Below are 22,425 nucleotides of genomic sequence, written 5' to 3'. Positions count from 1 at the left end.
TTGCTCAGTTCAGAGGCAGAGACGCTGGGTAGGTGGGAGCTGGGTCAGGGAAAGAGGAAATGCTCACCACCCAAGGCGTGTTCTGTCATGCTCAGACACAGAGACTCCAGAGTGGGATTGATCTCCAGGTCAGGCCCAGGAACCGGGCAGTCTGGGTGGGAGAGAGGAGAATGGGGGTGGTAAGGACCAACTGGACTCGGGTGAAGAGAGCTGGAATGACAAACGATGCTGGTATAAGAAGGGAGCAAAAGAGATGGAAGGGGAGAGGGAGGAAGGGAAGGAGGTGGACAGGGAGAGAGGCGAGCGTGTCACACCACAGGCAGAGGAGACAATGGCAATGGCAGAGGCTTGGCGATACAGAAAAAGCCTGACTTGCAGACAGTGGAATTGAAACTGAAGGAGCTCCTGGAGGCCACACACAGCCTGCTGTGACTACTCTGGACACAGACTGCATACTGTCTTGAGCACAGTCTGGGCATCTGCCCTGGACATTGGGCAGCCCCCAAGGCTCCCTGATTGAAGACCTGCTCTGTACTTGGTGCAAAAGCTAAATCAAAACCCTTCCTGTCCCACTTGGACCTGCTCCTCTAGGCAGGATTCAATCCAGGCAGGCCGGGCAGGTGGGGGCAAAGTAGGATAACCACCATGAGACCTGTCCTCAAACCACACTTCTCAAAAGGGCCTCCTATTCAGGCATCTGGGAAACCACCGACCTCCCTGGGCAGAACTGACCTCCCCCACTACACTGCTTAACCCCTTCCCTGACTCCTCACTGCCATCAGGACAAAGTCCGAGCTGTTTACCTGGGTTTAGTCAACCCAGCTCCCATCTCCACCCTCACCTCTCATCACTGTTCCCTCTGAACCCTGAGCTCATGTCGTATCCGATCACCCAATTGTCTCTCCTTAAAAAAAAAAAAAATTTTTTTTTTCAACTTGGGCAAGACCTTTCTGTCTCAGATTGCTGACTGATGAATAACATCAGCATCCTTACACATACAGTTGAGAGGAGTCAATCAGTGCAGGAGAGCTGTCTAACAAAGCCTGGGACACAGGATACTAGTAAAGAGAATGGTTCTTGTTCATTCCTGCGGTTCATCCACCTGCTTGTTCAACATCATTTATAGATGCCTACTGTGTGTCAAGCCCTGTGCTAGGGTGAACATGATGGATGGGTTCCCCTGGCCTCAACAGATGGCTGTCCACACAACCTCATCAAGTAAGACTCCTGACTGACTTGGAAGTTTATGACATGAATTCTGCAAATCCATGCTCTCTCTAGAGTCAGCCCATTCCAGACGAGCCTTATCTGTCTCTGCAGCCCCGGTGCCCAGCACCATGTGGAGGAGTCAACGCCTCACTTGTTGAGCAGGGCAGGGACCTGTGGTTAGCAAATCTCTAATCTTCCTTTTGCGCACTTGGCCCAACGTCTTTTTGAGATGGGGTCTCACTGTCACCTTGGCTGCAGTGCAGTGGGCACGATCTCTGTTCACTACAGCCTTGACCTCCTGGGCTCAAGCGATCCTCCTGCCCCAGCCTCTCGAGTAGCTGGGACTACAGGTGTGTGCCACCACGCCCAGATAATTTCTGTATTTTTTTTTGTAGAGATGGGGTTTCGCCATGTTGTCCAGGCTGGTTTCAAACTGATCTACTTGCCTCAGCTTCCCAAAAGTGCTGAAATTACAGGGGTGAGTTACTGTGCCCGCATTTGAGCCAACTTCTGCTCTCCCATCTCCAGGATGGTCTGTAAGCAGAGGTCAAAACAGCCCTCTCACTTCAAACACCTGTTCTAAGAGATGAAGTCCACTGGTTCCTGTGTGGTCACTTGGCGTCTGAAAGAATGCCAGTAGGCTGATGGGCAGGACTCCCCTCCACAGAAATCTCACACTTTAACTGTCCCATCCCCTCAACCCCTTCTAAATCGAGTATTCAATGATCCTGTAAAGAAAGAGATGATGACGGAGACCAACACAGACACTAAGATTATGACATAGGGTGGGAAACATGAGATGGGGTGGGAGTAAGGGGTGAGAGATGACGATTCAGAGGGGTGGGGGCAAGACCTGAGAGATAAAATTGAAGCAGAGGAGGAAAACAACCCCCCACAATTAGGGGAGATGGGTGCAGAGTGGTGTAAGGTATGGGGAGAGGTGCCCAGGCAGTCTGGAAGAACAGTAGACATGAGACCCAGGAGAAAAGAGAAAGGTCAGCTGAGGATGTTGGCCAGGCAGAGTCCCAAGGGTGGGGCACCTCACCTGGAGGGAACATGAGAATGGCCTGGGGTGACGAGTGGACCGGGAGCGAGTGGGTGCGCTGCACAGAGCTGCGGCTCTGACTGGGCATGCTGTTGCTGCCTCCAGGGTTGGCAAACCACAGGTTCTACACAGGTCCCAGAAGAGAGAAAGCAGTGAGTGCGGAAGAGGCCGAGACCCAAGAGTGGTGGAGGTGGTACAGGCCTTCTCCCACTCCCACCCCCGCCACCTCTAAGCTGGGTCCAGACACAGAGTATACAGACATAGACATCCCAGGTACTGCCACCCCAACCCCAGGAGGCTAGGCCCCTGCTTCCAGCCAGCTTACCTGTCGGCCCTGGCCTCCAAGGCTGGGGCTGGTGAGGGCATGTCGAGGGGAGACACCCCCAATGCCCGAGGGGCTCAGGAGGCCCATCCGGCCGGGTGGGAGGGCCCGGGGAGGCATTGGGAACTGCCGCTGGGTACGCCGGGCCACTCCCATCCCCACAGAGCCAGCTATGGGGAGCGAGTTGGAGCCGAATGCCCAGCTGTGAGAGAGCAGAAGGCAGGGTGTTAATTTACATAGATGGGGCCTATCTGTCCACCCCTTCCTCACCTTCCCCAACAACCCCAAGTGGTAGGAGAGAACATAAACCTCCATCACACATTCTGTCCCCATCTGCCCCAAGGGTACCCTCTGGAAGGAGATGGGACATATACAAGGGTTTCCTCACTGTCCACTCAAAACAGTTCTCCAAACTTCAGTTCTCAAGGGAGACATTTCTGTCTCCTCACCTCTGCATACAGGTGAGGAGCAAGGTACATACGAGGGGCCTGCTCATGGGACATGTGTTGTTTTTCAGCTCAGCATCCTATTCTAGTGGGAAATTTTCTTCTGGGAAAGTCACCCAGTGACTGGGTAAAACTAGATTCTCAGCTCAGAACACAATCACCCCTCTAAGCACGATCTGCTAACCAGCAAAGGCCTATGGAGGGCAGGTCCCTGTAACCTGGCCACCCGCCTACCCTTTCTGCTGCCGGTAGTTCTGCATCTCTAGTGCGGCTTTGCGCGGGAATGTCCGGAGGAGCTTCAGCACTTGCTGTTTCCAGGATAGCAGCCGTTTCTTCTGCGTCTCCGTGAAAGCCTAGAATTGGCAGGGCACGGGTGAAGTAGAGAGGGTGATGTTTCCTTCAGCCCTCCCTTCCAGTCTTCCATTCATTTGTTCAAATATTTATTGCCTGGCTGGGCATGGTGGCTCATGCTGTAATCCCAGCACTTTGGGAGGCTGAGGCGGGTGGATCATTTGAGGTCAGGAGTTCGAGACCAGCCTGGACAACATGGTGAAACCCCACCTCTACTAAAAGTACAAAAATTAGCCAGGCATGGTAGTGCGTGCCTGTAATCCTAGCTACTTGGGAGGCTGAGGCAGGAGAATCACTTGAACCTGGTAGGCAGAGGTTGCAGTGAGCCGAGACTGTGCCATTGCACTCCAGCCTGGGCAACAGAGTGAGACTCTGTTTCCAAAAAAAAGATTCATTGCTCATCTACTCTGTGCCTGTGCCAGGCAATTCTGGGATGCAGAGGTGACCATGCCCAGAGAGCTTATAGTCTGGTTGTGAGGGAAAGATACATACATAATGATAACTGTGACAAATTATCCCTCCCTGAGGGAGAAGAACAGGAAGCAAAAGAAACTTAAATAAAAATGAGGGGTTGGTAAAGGTGTCCCTGAGGTATAAATGTTTGAACTGGGAGCTGAGGGGTGAGGAGGAGGAAGGGGTACTGTTCCTGATAAAGAGTATGTACAGGCTGGGCATGGTTGCTCATGCCTATAATCCCAGTACTTTGGGAGGCCAGGGCAGGGGGATCACTTGAGACCAGGAGTTCGAGATCAGCCTAGGCAATAAAGCAATGCTCCATCTCTAAAAAAGAAAATCGTCACGCCTGTAATCTCAGCACTTTGGGAGGCTGAGGTGGGAGGATCACTTGAGGTCAGTTCAAAACCAGCCAGGGCAACAGTGTGAGACCTCGTCTCTATTTAAAAAAAAAAAAAAGAGAGAGAGAGAGAGGAAGAGTGTGTACAAGGGTTCTGAGAAGAAGCCTCTAAAGCCAACACTGGCAAGATACAAGACTGGAAGGGCTGGCATGTGCCACGTCAGGTAAGGGCCCTGTGGGCCACATACAACACAATGGTCTTGAGAATGATGGGGCAGCCTTTCCCTCACTCTGTCGCCCAGACTGGAGTGCAGTGGCACGATCTCGGCTCACTGCAAGCTCCACCTCCTGGGTTCACGCCATTCTCCTGCCTCAGCCTCCCGCGTAGCTGGGACTGCAGGCAACTGCCACCATGCCCGGCTAATGTTTTGTATTTTTAGTAAAGACTGGGTTTCACTGTGTTAGCCAGGATGGTCTCGATCTCCTGACCTCATGATCCGCCCACCTCGGCGGCCAAAGTGCTGGGACTACAGGCGTGAGCCACCACACCTGGCCATCTTTCCCTTTTTGAGTATGCTAGGGAAGGCCTTACCTCATGAGTCAGGCACTTTTCGATGAGCTGGAGGTAACTGGTGATGTTCTCCTCGTCTGGTCGGGACACCAGCAGTTGGGTGCACACTGGGGGACATGAAAAAGGGCAGGAGGTTAGCCCCTAGTATGCCCTCTGCCATGTTCCAGCCTCCAGCTGGCTCGTACACAAGAAGGAACAGGAGACTCAGGCTGGATGAGTATCAACTATTAAGTGCTAGCCATGGTATTTAGGTTATCATGAGGATATACAACATAGTGCCTGACACAATCTTCTCACTACACACATTTTTAGCCTTAGAAACCTAAAGCTCAGAGTTGAGTCACTTGCCCCAGGACCAGATCCAGATCTAGACTGATCTGGATCCAAGTGTAAAGTCTGCTGTATCATGCTGCTTTAGGAAAGGCTGAAGCTGTGATAAATTTCACCATCCCCATCCCCTGGACTTTGGTCCCCTCTGAGAGAAATCAGTGGACTCCCCTCAATTGCTCACCCTTTACTACATGGAATTTCTTCTGACACACTGCCCCATTTCTGCTCAGCCTGGAGATGCTTTGAGGGGAAGGACTGTTATCCACCATCAGCTCAGACATGCCCAAGGGCAAGGGGCCTTGTCACCCTGTCTCGGCTACTCTCCGTAGTGTTCCAGTCTCCAGTAGGCTTTACAAAGCCCTGCTCCCACCATCTAACTTGGATTTGATCCCTGGTGCTTGGGTTCACTTGGCTTTCTGCCTCAGGATTTCCTGCTAGGCTGTGGCTGGTCTCACCTTTGCCCATCACCCGTGTAAACTGGCTGGGGATGTCTCCGTCGGCGACGGGAGCCGGGGCAGGCTCACTGCCATCAGTGGGAGCTGGAGCTGGTGGAGGTGGGTAGTTCTCCACAGCTGGAGGGTCCTTGGCCTCGGTGCCCTTGTCTGTGCCAGGGTGGGCTAGGGGAGGCTCAGCACCTGACAGCGGTGGTTCCCCCGGGGCCCCATCCTTGGCAGTAGGGGTGGTGGCGGCGGCAGCCACGGTGGCCTGGAGGACACTGTAGGCCTTGATGGGAGTGATGATGATCTGCTGCAGCTCCTGCAGAGCGTTTCGTAGGTTCCCGCCTTCCAGCACATCCTGGATGGGAGGACACAGGCTGGGGTCACATGCAGACCCTACAATGAGGGACGCAATATCTACACAGAAAGTCAGACAGGGCTGCAGAAGGCTGGGTAGGACCCTGGGTTCCAGCACATAGAGAAGGCATGTGAGGGTACTGCAAGCCCACAAACATACAGGTACACATTTCCTCTTTCCCATTAAGGTGAAGTCCCACAGAACTCACGAAAAGCCAGTCTAATGTTGGAGTCTCAAGGACCCAACAAGGATAGAATCAGAGATTCAGACCTAGACACTGAGCAGGGAAAAATACAAACAGAAGGCAGCGGCAAGGAAATGGAATCAGATGTGGAAGGAAAATGAGTTTAGAAACAATCAAATGGAAAGAGAGATTGTACAGACGGAGACACTCTGCTCTACCAGAAAGACCAGTAAGAAATGGAAAAGCAAAAGGGGAGAGAAGGTGTAGAGTCAAAAGACAGAGATCCTGGAACCACAAAGCAGGAAAGACAGGGAGGGGAGCCTCTTAGCCACCAGCAAGTGAGCCTTTTGATGCCAGCTTGCATGTGGTCCCTGAAATCTGGGTCCCTAGGGCTGGGGCTTTTGGAGGCCAGATCCGAGGAGTCTGGAGGCCAACTCAGGGCCTTTGGTCTACTGGTACCACTAAGTGGCTGGCTGGCCTTGAAGATGCAGAAACCAGGTCCTCACCTTCTCTAGGGACTTGAGGACGCTCTGTCTCTCACGCAGCTTCTGGATGCTCAGGGCTATCTTGTGGCGGGCACCTTTGGTGACATTCTGTGATAAGGGCAGAAGGGGACAGGAAGCTAGAGATGCGAGGCTGAGATATTTGGGGGCACCCAAATAGAGATCAAGGAGACAGAGGAGGCTTGGGCTGCAAGGATGCCAAACTAGCGCTGCCCCCAGCACCTCCCTGATGGTCCCTTTGGCTTCACCTGAGACTCCAGGTGCTGCTCAGTCAGTGTCATCATCTCCTCGTAGCTCATCTGTGAGAAGAGGGCTGCATACTTGTGCAAGCGGAGGCTCTTGAGCCATGAGGGCACATCTTTGGCAAAGGAGGGAGAGTGAAAGGTCAGGAGTTTGGCCTAGATTACCAGGGTAAAGGAAAAGTTGTGGGGATAAACCCACAGGAAGCCTCAAAAGATGCAAAAAATTGGGAGGGGGTTGCGGGGAGCTAAGGTTCCATCAGTTCCTTCTTCATCTGCCTAGCCAGACCCTCTCAGGTAGCCTTCCCTGGGAAGGCCATCTGACCCTTCTAAGCTACTCGGCTGGATGTGTACCAGAAAGACCTCACTGATTGCTCCAAAACTCTTGCTGGAACCTCTGTTCCATCAGTTAGCTGTGTCCTGGCTTCCTTGTCAGACTGGGGTGTGTGAAGACAGGGGGCTCCTCCCCAGTCAGACCAGAACTTGTTAGGGTAGATGTGGGGTCTCTCTGCTTAGTCTTGAGCCCTAAAAGCAGGGACTACCTACTCCCCTCAGACATGTCCCCTCCTCAGAGGGGTAAGCAGGTGTCAGCTACAAGCTCCTTTCTGTCCTCTAAGCTCTGCAGAAGCCCCTGGAAAAGGGTCCTGGTGCTGCTGTCCCCAATGTACCTTTCATGCCACTGCCATCCTCCTGGAAAGTGTTCCGGCTGGAGCCCTGCTCCTCTGTCTGCTCACTGCCAGAGGAGGCCACGCTGCTCTGGGGCGAGAGAGGTGCGTGATCGGGCGTGGTAAAAGCAGCCCGGGCCCCAAGCTCCTCTGGACTCGGCCACTCACCAGGGACCTGGGGGCTTGTAGGGATGAGCGACATGGAGCGCTTCAGTGGGCTAGGGTGGATTTGGCAGGGGAGACCTGGCCAGAGTGGGAGAAAAGCAAAAGATTAGACCTGGGGACCCAACCACAGGAGACCAACCCCTGCCATCAGTGCCAGGATGACAGTTTGGCCCCATAACCTGCCAAGAGGAAGGGACCTGGGGTCCAAGGGTAACTGCCTACCAGATATACCTCATTCTCTTACCTCCAACACCCAACCCATCAGCAAGCTGTCAGCCACTTTCCTGAATTTCTCCAGTTCCACTGGCTCAAGCCACCAGCACCCCTGGCAGGAATTACTGCCACAGCCTCCTCACTGGTTTCCTGCCTTCACTCTTGCCTCCTACAGTCCACGCCCCTCACAACAGCCATAAAGATCCTTCTAAAAATGCAAATCTGACCGAGCTTGACTCCTGCTCAAATCCCTGTGACTTCCCTTCATAGTGGGAACAAAATACAAATGCTTCCACATGCCTAAAAGGCCATGCAGGACCTGGCCCCTGCTCCTCTCCCACAACCCACCACTTGGTTCATGCCTCTCTAGCCTTTGCCTCCTCCCAAACTCCCCTTTGTTCCTGAAACACTCAAGGTTGTTCCAGCCTCAGGACTTCTGGACTTGCTCTTTCTTCTTACCTTCTTGATGTCAGCGATTGGCTCCCTCAAGTCTCATCTCAAGAGTCACCTCCTCTGAGGCCTACCCTAAACCCTTAATCTGAAGTCACTGCCCACCTCTTTTTTTTTTTTTTTTTGAGACGCAGTCTCGCTCTGTTGCCCAGGCTGGAGTGCAGTGGTGCAATCTCAGCTCACTGCAAACTCCACTTCCCAGGTTCACGCCATTCTCCTGCCTTGGCCTCTCCGAGTAGCTGGGACTACAGGCGCCTGCCACCACGCCCGGCTAATTTTTTGTATTTTTAGTAGAGACGGGGTTTCACCGTGGTCTCGATCTCCTGACCTCGTGATCTGCCCGCCTCGGCTTCCCAAAGTGCTGGGATTACAAGCATAAGCCACCGTGCCCGGCCTGTCTTGTCTTTCTTACAGCACCTATCACAACCTGAAATTATCAAGTTATTTGTTTACTTTCTTAAAAATTCATTTACTTTTTTGAGATGGAGTCTCGCTCTGTCACTAGGCTGGAGTGCAGTGGCACGATCTGGGCTCACTGCAACCTCCGCCTCCCGGGTTCAAGCAATTCCCCTGCCTCAGCCTCCCGAGTAGCTGGGACTACAGATGCCTGCCACTACGCTCAGCTAATTTTTTTGTATTTTAGTAGAGGCGGGGTTTCACCACGTTGGTCAGGACAGTCTCAATCTCCTGACCTCGTGATTCGCCCACCTCGGCCTCCTAAAGTGCTGGGATTACAGGCGTGAGCCACTGCGCCCAGCCTGTTTACTTATTAACTATACCCCCTGCTAGAATAGAAGACCTGTGACAGCAGGAACCTGTCCCATCTTAAACATCATTATATCTTGTAATGAATGAAGTATGTAAGCTGCTTCCTCAACAAGCCCGTTATGGGGCCTCACTACCTCCCATTTTTTTCTGCAGTGAGCCCAAACTGGCCACTCATGAGGCCTGGTGACTCAGGGTGATCCCAGGTCCTCTTCTGAAGGATGCTCCATATCCTCTGTCCATCCCAAGTCTGAGGCTGGCAAAGGAATCCAACTTGTTTTTTTTTTGAGATGGAGTTTTGCTCTGTTGCCAGGCTGGAGTGCGGTGGCACAATCTCGGCTCACTGCAGCCTCCACCTCCTGGGTTCAAGCGATTCTCCTGCCTCAGCCTCCCGAGTAGCTGGGACTACAGGTGCCTGACACCATGCCCAGCTAACTTTTTTTTGTATTTTTAGTAGAGACAGGGTTTCACTATATTGGTCAGGCTGGTTTCGAACTCCTAACCTCAGGTGATCCACCTGCCTTGGCCTCCCAAAGTGCTGGGATTACAGGCGTAAGCCACCCGTGCCCAGTCATATATATATATTTTTTAGAGATGGAATTTTACTCTTGTGGCCCAGGCTGGAGAGCAGTGGCACAATCTCGGCTCACTGCAACCTCTGCCTCCCGGGTTCAAGTGATTCTCCTGCCTCAGCCTCCTGAGTAGCTGGCATTACAGGCGCCCACCACCATGCCCAGCTAATTTTGTATTTTTTTTAGTAGAGATGGTTTCTCCATGTTGCTCAGGCTGGTCTTGAACTCCCGACCTCAGGTGATCCGCGCGCCTTGGCCTCCCAAGGTGCTGAGATTACAGGTGTGAGCCACCATGCCTGGCCTCCAACTTGATTTTTAACCACTCCCAAGACAGGGCAGGTTCCCATGAGCTCCCAGACCTTTATCTGTGCTTTTCCCTCTGCCTCGCTCACTTCACCAACTCTTCTCCATCAGCCATTTCTCCCTTCATGCCTCGGTCATGTAACCCTCTGCTGCTGCCTTAGGCCTGGCGCTTGCTGCCCTCCTCACTAGCCTCCCTCTCGCACTGAACTGTGGGTCCATGGAGAATGGAAGCCCAGCCCAATTACTTCTGCAATCCCATGATCAGGCACAGAGCATGACACACAGAAATCCTTCCAACGGAGTTTCATAAAGGACAAAAGGGTGCTAAGAGGGCCTCTGAGCTCCACCTATGGCATCCAGAAGTACCCCAAGTCAGCCTAGACAAAAAGAAATGAAACAAAGCCAACGAGCCTCACCCTGGGTAGGTGAGGACATCAAGGCCCAGGGAGCTGAAGCCCTTTGCCCCAGTTCCCACGGGAGTTGACAGGCTGAGACAGAGCCCAAGCCCTGTTTCTGATGGAAAGGCTGGGGTTCCTGCCAGTGCTACAGTGACACCCAGCCCAGGAAGGAGGGCTAGCCTGGTGCAGGCCCCAGAGCATCTTCCCTCAGCTGTGACAATACTAATGCTCCTGGCTAAGGAAGTCACCTAAGGGACAGGGCAAGGCAGTGGCCCACCCTTAATACCAGTTTCTGCCCTACCCCAGAGCGTCTGGGGTCCTCTTCCCAGGAGTTCTTCAGCCTCTAGACTCCCTCAGCCCTGGTTTCTGTCCCCACTCAGCACTCTTGGGGAACATGGCACACTCTGGGCCCTGGGGGACTGGGGAATCCTCAAGACAGGCCTTTTTGCCTGTTTTGGTGTCTCTGGCCTCCTTTTCTCTCCCTTCTCAGCCAAGAAGTGGGCAGGAGAGGCTGAGAGGCAGGAAATTACCCTGACTGGAATGATCGTGCAGTTCCTGAGGAGCCCTGCTTGGCTCTGCACTGGGGTGGAGGCTGGCCACAGCATGAGAATGACAAAAACAAGAATGCCGGCCAGAGATCCAGGGCCTTGCACTCTCCAAGAAATCCTGATCTGTTCTTGGCAGCACCCCAAACCCAAGCTGCCTGCCCTCAAAGGCCAATCCTTGCTCCCCACTCAAAAATATTTTAATGATTTCCTGCTTCCTGCAACTGCCTGGAATCCAAAAGCTTCTCCTGTCCTTCAACGCCTCCCAGAATGTAGCCTTCACACACTGAGGTCTGAGGGTAAAGACGGGCCTGAGTTCAAATCCTGACTCTGACTCTGTCGCCTCTGTGTGATCTTGGGCAAGTCACTTCATTCGCCTCTCTGCCTCCATTTCTGCATGAAGTCCTTAGCAGAGGGATAGGCACATGGTAAGCACAAGTCTCTGCTACTGTTATTGCTCACTCAAATCCACCCCAGCCAGATCTGTCTATATACTGTCCCCTCTAATTTTCCACCCCGTGCTTATTTCATGCTGTGCCTTCTACTTGGAATGCCCAATTCCTTTTCCTCTTTTGATCCAAACCCCTATCAACATTGTTCAATCTTCGTCCTTTAATGGCAGCTGGGGTCCCCATGATGGGGAGCACACAAAGTATGAAGAGAAAGAAATTTATAGGCACCCTGCATGGGGTGAGGGCTTAGCATCTCCAGGAGGGGTACTTTTTGGTGGAGGTAGTGTAGCATAGTAGTTCAGAGTATGAGGTCTATAGCCAGAATGCCTGGCTTTAAACCTTGAGTTTATATGTATAAAGTTCTTAGAATAGCTCCTAGTAAAGACTAAGCACTCAATTTTTTTTTTTTTTTTGAGATGGGGTCTCGCTCTGTCGCCCTGGCTGGAACGCAATGGCACGATCTTGGCTCACTGCAACCTCCGCCTCCTGGATTCAAGCGACCCTCCTGCCTCAGCCCCCCGAGTAACTGGGATTACAGGCACGCACCACCATACCCAGCTAATTTTTATATTTTTAGTAGAGATGGGGTTTCACCATGTTGGTCAGGCTGGTCTCGAGCTCCTGACCTCAGGTGATCTGCCTGCCTCGGCCTCCCAAAGTGCTGGGATTACAGGCGTGAGCCACCATGTCCGGACTAGCACTCAATATTTTTCGCCTAGAATGATCATTAATAATACATCCTCCCATCCTGGAACTGTGATGCTCCATGACTGGAAAATGAGGTCCAAGACACCTCAGGTTGCTAAGTTTCCTGAAACTGGCCTTCTATCCCTCTATCTTCCCAGGTTCTCACCAGCAACTGAGAGGGAGGCAGATGGACCAGAATAGCCACACTAACTGGGGGAAAAACAGGCGCAAGGAGTAACTGATAAGCACCAGGTACCAGACAGCAGGGCATTAGGGACCCGAGGTTACCCCCATCCACTGACACATGTGACATTTCACTGCCACTCTCTCATCTTGCTTTAAACCCGTGCCTGCTGAAGGTGACTAGTCACTCTGAGGTTTACATCCTGAACCCCCTCCCTCACCCTGGGTCAGGTCATGCTGCCTTACCATGGCTTGGAAAATCCACCCTCCCTTATCCTGTACATTTCAAAAAGTCACTGGGATACCAATAACTCCTGCTCACTCCCGCCTGTAGGGCTTTTACTAAGAGAGCTCTTTCAAACCTGCTTAGTTGGCAGGACAGTGTAGTGGTCAGAGGCAGGCTCTGGCATCAGACTGGTTGGGTCTGTTCCACCACTTGTTCTATGTGTGACTTTGAACACATCACTTCACCTCTGAGTCCCAGTGTCCTGATCTGTTGAATAGGGCTAATGATATGGTTGTGATGCGGATTGAGATCATACCTGAAAAGTGTCTATAAAAGTACCTAGCATAGTCAATGCTGAAAAATGTTACCTACTATTACAAATACCTTGCAGCATGAGTTTTGTCTTATATAGACAGTGTTCTCAGAAACAAAGCTGTAAACTGAGGCCAAATACATAAAATCCATAATGTTGTCTGAACTGGAAGGGATCTCAGATGATGGTATGCACACCTCCATCAAGCGTCATAGCCTGAAGCCCTTAGAGGCCAGGTATATATCAGAAATGCCCAAAGGGGGGTTGGTGGGAGCAGAGGCAGATTAGGGCACTTGTGTAGGGTCTAAAAGGCATGCTCAATATTAAGCTCTATATTATTGCTGCCACTAGGAAAACAGGTCTTGTTGAGTTGCTAGATCTTTTGACTTCTCAAGAGAGGCTGGAAATCTCATTTTTAGGGAAAAATTCTTGATTCTTTTATACTACCCACATTTATTCAAAAACCCAACACAACAAAACAAAACAAAACCAACGTATGGGTTCAATAAGACATGTCTGTAGGTCAGATTCAGCTCTGGGAAAGCCAGTTCACAGCCTCTGTATTGCCTCATAAAGTTGAGGCCTACAGCTTACGTGACTTGTCTAATGCCACAGAGCGAGGGAGCTCTCACTGAGCCTGGTCCAACCTTTTTCAAGTAGGCATGGCCTTCTGGGACACCCCCCGCCACTTACCTGTGTTTGCATTGCTCCCAATACTGTTGACGGCTGGCGGCACTGAGCTGGATGGGTGGAAGGGCACATGTCCATTTTCCCGGGGTGGCTTGTCCTGCCAGCCTGGCCCTGCCTCCCCAGGGCCCAGCTCTGCAGGCCCCCCCCACTCATCTGAGCCTTGGCGTGAATGGTAGGAGGGCTCTGGCCGGGAGCGGAAGCCACTAGCCAACCGCTCTTCCAGGTGGCTCAGCCAGAGGGCCAGTGCGTTGCGGTCCTCCAGTGTGGTGGCTGGGTGGATGAGGGCATAGGAAAGCAGCTGGCGGCTCTCCTCGATGAAAGCATTGCTCTCGATTGAGTAGGCCAGCACTTTCTGCAGTAGCCTCATGTACTCTGACTTGGCCTCTGTGTTGCCTGGCTGAAGCAGGGGAAGGTGGGACAGCAGGAGGGACACCACCTTCTCTTTGGACTCCTGCTGCCACTGGCTGACGATGGCTACAGAAGGGATAAGAAGAAATGTCAGGAGAGCCAGGGTGGGGTACTCCTATTCACCTGAGAGCACTGCCTATGTCCTATTCCCTCAGCTCCAATCTCCTTTTCATAACGATCTTCTTTTTCATAACTCCCAACCTTATCCCTCATATAGGTGAGATCAAACACACTGACCCTGCCTCTGGAGTAATTTTTGTCTTATTTTTTTTAAGAGATGGGGTCTCACTATGTTGCCCAGGCTGCAGTGCAGTGGCTATTCACAAGTGCAATCCCACTATTGATCAGCACGGGAGTTCTGACCTGCTCCATTTCCAAACTGGGCCAGGTCACCCCTCCTTAGGCAACCTGGTGGTCCCCCACTCCTGGGAGGTCACCATATTGGGGCCACACTTAGCGCAGACACCCAATCAGCATAGCACACTATAGCCCAGAACTCCTGGACTCAGGCAATCCTCTTGCCTCAGCCTCCCAAGTAGCTGGTACTACAGTCATGTGTCCACCACACCTGGTGTAGAGTAATTTTTCTTCGTTCTATCACTCCTGTTCTCAGAAACCTGCAGTGTCTCCCAATCAGCCAAACTTGCTACTCTGGAATCTGAACTCCTCCTATCGCCAGGCCTGCTCTCATGCTTTATCTCCATGACTCCTTCCTCCATTCTTCATGGCCTCTATGCCATTTCCCCTGTCAAAAAGCAGTCTCCTTCCTGAATGGAGAAGGCAGTGGTATATGGTAGTTAAAAGCTTGAGCTCTGGAATCAGATGGTCTACACACCCCAGATTACTAGGTAGACCTTGGTAAGTTACCTTGAACCTCACTGAGCACTAAATTATCTGTGAAATTTTGGAGATAATTACAGTACCCAATTCACAGTGTTGCTTTGAGATTCAATGAGCTAGCAAAGAACGCAAAGTGGTCCGGCAACATAATAAATGCTTGCTATTGTTTTTTAACTGGTCTCTCTGCTTCTAGATTCACCCCTTCCAGTCGATCCCATACATCCAGATGCATTTATCTTCCTAAATCACAACAGGATGTCATGTTCCTGACCAGCAGTTTATAATGGCAACCAGCAAGCACCAACAGACTCAAGTCCAAGAACTCCTAGCCTAACATCACCTTCATTTCCAGGGCACCCTCCATCTCCCATTCCTCCAGATAAAGACTCAGCTCAGGATATCTCCCCATCTTCCTTGGGGTTCTCTCCACAGTATGTATTTATCCAAGTTCCACACCTTGGCTGAGATTCAAGGTTTTGGCCCGCAACAACCTCCTTCCTCCTATACAAATTCTCTTTTGTAGATGGCCTAACTTTTACTGCCTTCCTCCAGGAAGCATTCCCTGGCTGTTCTATGCCATGGTCATCTTGACCTCTCCTTTCTATCCCACTGTGTGAGGACCTGAGTCTGCCCTGTGGAGATAAGCCAGGTTTCCCTTATTTTTTTTTTTTTTTTTTTGAGGCAGAGTCTCGCTCTGTCGCCCAGGCTGGAGTGCAGTGGCGCTATCTCGGCTCACTGAAAGCTCCACCTTCTGAGTTCACGCCATTCTACTGCCTCAGCCTCCCAAGTAGCTGGGACTACAGGCGCCCACCACCACGCCCGGCTTATTTTTTGTATTTTTAGTAGAGACAGGGTTTCACCGCATTAGCCAAGATGGTCTCAATCTCCTGACCTCGTGATCCACCCGCCTTGGCCTCCCAAAGTGCTGGGATTACAGGCGTGAGCCACTGCGCCCGGCCTCAGGTTTCCCTTTTCAACCCACAAGGGAGGTCCCTAAGAATATGGCCCCAGGCTGGCCACATCAAAGAAGGCTTGGGTAGGAACTGTTACAAGTCTGACTCTCCCCCTCAAAGACCTTATTAGCACTGGACGTGGTGGCTCACGCCTGTAATCCCAGCACTTTGGGAGGCTGAGGCAGGTGGATCACCTGAGGTCAGGAGCTGGAGACCAGCCTGGCCGACATGGTGAAAGCCTGTCTCTACTACAAATACAAAAATTAGCCGGGCATGGTGGTGGATGCCTGTAATTCCAGCTACTTGGGAGGCTGACGCAGGAGAATCACTTGAACTCGGCAGGTGGAGGTTGCAGTGAGCCAAGATTGCGCCACTGCACTCCAGCCTGGGGGCAAAGTGAGACTCCGTCTCAAAAAAAAAAAAAAGAAAAAAAAAAAACCTCATTAGCACTTCTGTGACTAGCTAAACAGGGTGGAAGATGGAGATAATGCTGACAGGACAAGGAGAGGGAGAAAAAATATCAATACTTGGGAAAAGAGACAAAGATTTAGGTCTGAGGCGAACTACACTCTCACCCTTGGGCAACTGAGCTCACACCTGTAGCCAAGGTGATGATTTATCAATATCTCACAAAGGAGTTCTGAGAGATGTGCTAATGGTGAGGTCTTGGAAATGGGCAAAGGAGCTGGCTCTAACCAGACAGAGCTAGGACCCTAAAGAGTGGGTGATGAAAAGGAATAGGCAGAGATGTGGCATATGTCCCTTCACCACCACTTACTGGCCATGTGACTCTGGGCAAGTGTGATCACTTCACTGAGCTCTATTTTCTCTATCTGTAAAGTGGAGCCCAGAATCATTCCTACCTGGCATGGCTGCTATGAATTATGTGAGGCCACAGCATAGAGTAAGTCTTCAGTAAACACTAGCTGCTTTTACTAGTATCGTGGTTATTATATCTTACTGTGTCTCTCCTTTCAAATACACACAGAGATTCTAAAGGCACAAGCCAAATCTCTGGGCCCAGGAAACCAAGACATCTGAGGGTCTTTCAACCCAAGTTCCTTAGGTCTTTACGATTCCAAGGACATCTAACATGCTTCAGGACTGACTTAAAAAAAAAAAGTTCCATGGACTTCTGGTCTCCTCTGCCCACACTGAAGGATGGACACCTGGCCTTGCATACAAACTCACAAATGTCCTTTCTGTAGCCCTGTTTCTCTCTTAATGATCCCCTTAGAACTCTGTGGCCTAGAATTCACATACGCTCCTAATTCTGCTTAAGTTTGTAGCCTTCGGAAAATGAATCTCACACAATTCCTAACTCCTGGCTATAAAGACTGTGCATTTTCTTGGCCTGGGGCTCTCTGCTCTAAGCTTCCTAGAGAGAACACCTGTTTGTTAGTTTTTGTTTTCTATTTTTTTGAGATGGAGTCTCGCTCTATCGCCCAGGCTGGAGTGCAGTGATCTCAGCTCACTGCAACCTCTGCCTCCGGGTTCAAGTGATTCTCCTGCCTCGGCCGCCCAAGTAGCTGAGATTACAGGCGTGCACCACCATGCCTGGCTATTTTTTTTTTTTTTTTGACGGAATCTCACTTTGTTGCCCAGGCTGGAGTGCAGTGGCACAATCTCGGCTCACTGGAACCTCTGCCTCCGGGGTTCAAGCGATTCTCCTGCCTCAGTCTCCTGAGTAGCTGCGATTACAGGCACGTACCATGACACCTGGCTAATTTTTATATTTTTAGTGGAGGGGGCATTTAACCATGTTGGCCACACTGGTCTGGAACTCCTGACCTCAGGTGATCCTCCCACCTTTCCTCCCAAAGTGCTGGGATTATAGGCATTAGCCACCATGTCCCGCCTGTTACCTTTTTCACTATGTTGGCCAAGCTGGTCTCAAATTCCTGATCTCAAATGATTTGCCCACCTTGGCCTCCCAAAGTGCTAAGATTATAGGCATGAGCCACTGTGCCCAGCCAAGGGAACACCTGTTAAATCCATTCATTCAAAGTCATCAACTCATACTATGTCTACGGCATTGGTTAAAATTAATAGTAGAACCAATACCACTATTGCTGTTGCTACTACTGACAATAGCAATAACGTACGACACTTTCAGAATGAAGTGATACTGTTTATTGAGCATTTACTATGTTGCTACTACTGACAATAGCAATAACGTACGACACTTTCAGAATGAAGGATACTGTTCATTGAGCATTTACTATGTGCCATTCACTATGCTAAAAATATGATTGCTTTTCGTCCCTGTTTTAATCCTGTTTTAGCGTGCTCATCTTGCAGGTGAGAAAAGATTTGGAAAGGTGAGGTCACACACCCCAAATGACAGAGCCCGTAAGGCAACACAGCTGAGATCTGAATCCAGACTCTGTGTGCCTCCATTTTTTGTTTTTTTTTGAGATGGAGGCTTGCTCTGTTGTTCAAGTTGGAGTGCAGCGGCATGATCTCAGTTCACTGCAACCTCCACCTCCTAGATTCAAGCAATTCTCCTGCCTCAGCCCCCACCAGTGGCTGGGATTACAGGCGTGCGTCACCACACCTGGCTAATTTTTGTACTTGGAGTAGAGACGGGCTTTCACCATACTGGCCAGGCTAGTCTCAAGCTTCTAAACTCAGGTGATCCACCTGCCTCGGCCTCCCAAAGTGCTGGGATTAGGTGTGAGCCATGGTGTCCGGCAGGGAGGGACTTTTTTTTTTTTGAGACGGAGTCTCAGTCTCTGTCACCCAGGCTGGAGTCTGTCACCCAGGCCGGAGTGCGGTGGCACGATCTCGGCTCACTGCAAGCTCCGCCTCCCGGGTTCACACCATTCTCCTGCCTCAGCCTTCTGAGTAGCTGGGACTACAGGTGCCCGCCACCATGACAGGCTAATTTTTTTTGGTATTTTTAGTAGAGACGGGGTTTCACCATGTTAGCCAGGATGGTCTCGATCTCCTGACCTCGCGATCCACTCGCCTCGGCCTCCCAAAGTGCTGGGATTCCAGGCGTGAGCCACTACTCCCAGCCAGGGGGGAACTTTTTACCCACGACCTTTTATCTCTCCAATCCCAAGTCTCTCTTCTTCCCTGGCTTTCCAGATCCCCTTCAGCATCTGCCACTCAAAGCTAGGAAACCTCATTCCCTTGTCTGTCTTCACTTGAACCAACTGCCAAGATTATGAAGCTGTCCTTCAGGACATCTCCACATCTAAAGATCATTTTCCAAGGCAGAACATGCCTCGCTAAAGTCACAGAACTTTTGTCTTTCCTGCCCTCCCAACTCCACCTGGCACTGGATCAAACGGTAAGAACTCTGTGGTACCCCTGTTTGATAACTTAGTCCTGTAGTTTTCAGTTCTTGATGAGAAAGAAGACAGTGATTCCCATTAGGGACAGAAAGTCAAGAATGAAAATAAATAAAAATAAAAATAAGTCAAGGATATGCACCCCAGTCAAAAATACACACAGTGGCCTAGGCAGTATGCTTCCTCCTCTGTAAAGTAAGGATTATAAAGCTGCTGAGAAGATGTAGGGAGATGAAGCATGTAAAGCATCTGACAGAGTGTACTCATAGTAAATATTCAGTCTGTGGCTCAGTGACGGGTGTTTTCCTCTCTTCTCCAGTAGAGTCGAGTCAGCCTGCCCCTCCAGCCCTACCCTGACATTCTCAATCACTGTTGTTTAGGCCTTGCAGCATAGCCAGAGGCATCTGGGACAGAGAGAAGCCTTGTCTAGTCCTTTCCCCACTCCAGAGTACTGCCAGGACCCCAGGGCTAAGGGACACAGCTTCTTCTCTGGTACTGCCAGGGGACATGACAGAACAGCCCCAAGGGTTGGGCTCAGTGCAGGGCCTTGTTCTGCTGCCAAGAAAGGGGAGAGTGTTTTTGGACAAACGGAGGCTGATTCTGGGGAAATGTGTGTTCGTGTGTCTGTGTGGTGGTGCTGGGGAGGGCGGGCCTCCCATGACTGAGAAGCATCAGTGAGTACTGGAACTGGTCCAAGGAATTTGTGCAGCCTCAGGCCCCTTGGGGTGAGCCCAGCTGGGGCTACAAATAATGGGTGGGGATGGAACTTCTAGTTTCCTGCCCAGATCAGAAAAAGCCTGGCCCAGAGTGGAGGCACAGCAGAGGCCCAACGAATACCTGCACAATTGAACCCAGATGGTCCCCTGGAAGGTAGTGGTGTACTCTGTCTCAGGTCCTAGCAGAGTATACTAAGTAAGAGCACAAGTTCAACAGGCAAACTTGCTGGGTTCAAAATCTAGCTCTGCCTCCATGACCTAACTCAATATAATTGTGGGCCAGTTCTTTAACCTCTCTGATCCCTGGTCTCTTCTGTGCAATGGGGACTGTAAGGCCTCTACCTCACAGGGTTGTTGTAAAGAGTCAATGAGACAATCATGCAAAGCGTCAGGCATGTGGTTAAGTGCTCAAGTACATTTTAACTATTATTGTTGTTGCTCCTGCTTGAATCTAGAGCCCATGCTGTTTCAGGGCTGGTGGGAACAGTTCATGTACAAGAGCACATCTGGGCCTTCCCCTTAAGATTCCCGACAGGGGTGGGGAATTTCATACAGTTATTTACCAAAAACAGACACATCTCTGCTTCCTTGGAGCTAGATGTACAACAAGCAATGATGAAATTCTGGAGGTGGGCGGATGGGGGAAGGGACTGGGGAATGCCAAGACGCCAGTGGCTGCTTCTCACCAAGCTGCAAACCTGGACTCTGCAAACATGGAGAGGTAGAGGAAGGCTGTGCGTATAAATGTCCTCCTTGGCTATAGTGGCAGCAGGGCAGAGCTGGCCAGGTGACTAGAGCTAAGTAGGTCATGACCCTGGGTCCTGGCAAATTACAGGCACCAAACGAGACTGCCCTAAGAGCAAACCCATTCTTATGTACTGGCCTGGTGCAACAATTGGAGTAGCCTCAGGCACCAGTCAGAGGGGCTAGGGTTTGGCTCTAAACATGACCTTCTCTGCCTCACCCCAGCTCACATGGACACAGGGGAGGGCAGGGGGCTCATATTTTTGTTAGATGAACTGTCAAGCAGAGCCTGAAAGTGGAGGGTGGAGGACAGGGCTGGGCTCTGGTGACTCACTTGCCATTGCCCCTCCTGACCTCAGTTTCCCCACCCAGATTGAATGAGCCAGAGAGGGAGGAGTTTAAACCTGCTAGATATGCAGACTGACTCAGAATAGGAGGTGGGAAGAAAACACAGGAAATGTCTCCCAGGAAGCTACAGGACAATGGAGGGAAGTGGAATTCAGCTCCCCTGACCCTAGTCTCCTCCCTCCTGTCCATAGGAACAGCGTTCTGGTCCAAGTCAGCATCAGAGGAAAGGAGAGGACCAGGGTTATTGTTCTAGCTCCAAAGAGGCAGGAAAGACAGCACCTGGAGAACAAACAGGGATTACAAAATGGGGCAACCTGGGACCTCTTCTTCCCTGTTCCAGAGACCCTTGGAATATTGCTTTTGTTTCTAGGTGTTGCGCCTCATGTCCTACTTCCATGAAACTGATGCTGGCTGCCTGTGCTGGAGGACTTCCCTATACCTTCCCAGCTGCCTGAGAGGAAGCGACGACCTAGGCCAGACTTTCCACAGCTATAAGCCCCGACTCCCCACTTCTAGTAGGTCACCCAACAGTATCCTCACCAGCTTCCCGGGCCTACCCAAAATCAGCGTCAGCATCAAGACAAGTGGTTCTCCATTGGGAGCACACAAGAGTCAACCAGGGAGCTTTACATCTCCAGGGATAGGACCTGGGCTTCACATTATTTTTAGAAAGGCCTCGGGGGATTCTAACACAAAGCTAGGGACATACTCACCTAGGTCAGCTCTGTGCTACCTATCTGAGCAGGTACCTGACCTATCTGAGCAGGTCAGCTCTGTGCTACCTGACCTATCAGAGCAGCTATGACCCACACCCAAGGTCTCCCTGGAGAACTGGAGGAAGTAGTAAGGTTGGTTCGGTGGGACATGGAGATACAACCCACAAAAAAGCAGGGGTTCAGCTCTCCAGGTTTGAAGGGATTAAGCTAAAGAAGGGCTTGGAGACAGGCAACTCTTTTTTTTTTTTTTTTTTTTTTTTGAGACAGAGTCTGGCTCTGCCGCCCAGGCTGGAGTGCAGTGGTGTGATCTCAGATCACTGCAAGCTCCTCTGCCTCCTGGGTTCATGCCATTCTCCTGCCTCAGCCTCCCGAGTAGCTGGGACTACAGGTGCCCGCCACCATGCCCGGTTAATTTTTTTGTATTTTTAGTAGAGACGGGGTTTCATCGTGTTAGCCAGGATGGTCTCGATCTCCTGACCTCGTGATCCGCCCACCTCGGCCTCCGAAAGTGCTGGGATTACAGGCGTGAGCCACTGCACCTGGCTGGGGAGATGGGCAACTCTTTTTTTTTTTTTTTTTTTAGATGGAGTCTCACTCTGTTGCCCAGGCTGGAGTACAGTGGCGCAATCTCGGCTCACTGCAAACTCCGCCTCCTGGGTTCATGCCATTCTCCTGCCTCAGCCTCCCAAGTAGCTGGGACTACAGGTACCCACCACCACGCCTGGCTAATTTTTTGTATTTTTAGTAGAGACAGGTTTTCACCATCTTAGCCAGGATGGTCTCAATCTCCTGACCTCGTGATCTGCCTGCCTTGGCCTCCCAAAGTGCTGGGATTACAGGCGTGAGCCACGGCGCCTGGCCAGGCAACTCTTAACTGGGGACTAGTGAACCAACTGAACTCAAGATTTGGTTTGTGGAGTAGGTGTGCATCTTTTTGGGGAGGGTGGGGAGGAGGGGAAGATTTTCTGACTGGTCCATCCCGCTAA

General features: G+C 51.2%; 1 protein-coding gene across 2 annotated transcripts in view; it reads right to left on the bottom strand.

Annotated features, from left to right (window-relative positions):
- SAMD4B (sterile alpha motif domain containing 4B) overlaps window positions 1–22,425 on the bottom strand; it is a 43,480-nt gene that overhangs the window by 2,333 nt on the left and 18,722 nt on the right. For both annotated transcript variants that reach the window (XM_030797038.1, XM_030797037.1), the window contains 10 exons: window positions 13,419–13,889; window positions 7,457–7,696; window positions 6,798–6,907; window positions 6,553–6,639; window positions 5,523–5,862; window positions 4,759–4,844; window positions 3,257–3,375; window positions 2,580–2,778; window positions 2,255–2,378; window positions 68–151 (listed from right to left, as the gene is read on the bottom strand). In XM_030797038.1, the coding sequence (XP_030652898.1) occupies window positions 68–151; window positions 2,255–2,378; window positions 2,580–2,778; window positions 3,257–3,375; window positions 4,759–4,844; window positions 5,523–5,862; window positions 6,553–6,639; window positions 6,798–6,907; window positions 7,457–7,696; window positions 13,419–13,889 (1,860 nt within the window). The remainder of the gene's footprint in view (window positions 1–67; window positions 152–2,254; window positions 2,379–2,579; window positions 2,779–3,256; window positions 3,376–4,758; window positions 4,845–5,522; window positions 5,863–6,552; window positions 6,640–6,797; window positions 6,908–7,456; window positions 7,697–13,418; window positions 13,890–22,425) is intronic.

Source organism: Nomascus leucogenys, chromosome 17 (genome assembly GCF_006542625.1).
Source record: "Nomascus leucogenys isolate Asia chromosome 17, Asia_NLE_v1, whole genome shotgun sequence".
Classification (NCBI taxonomy): Eukaryota; Metazoa; Chordata; class Mammalia; order Primates; family Hylobatidae; genus Nomascus; species Nomascus leucogenys.
Note: the sequence above shows the minus strand (reverse complement) of the source record. Positions and strands in the feature narration are given on the sequence as shown.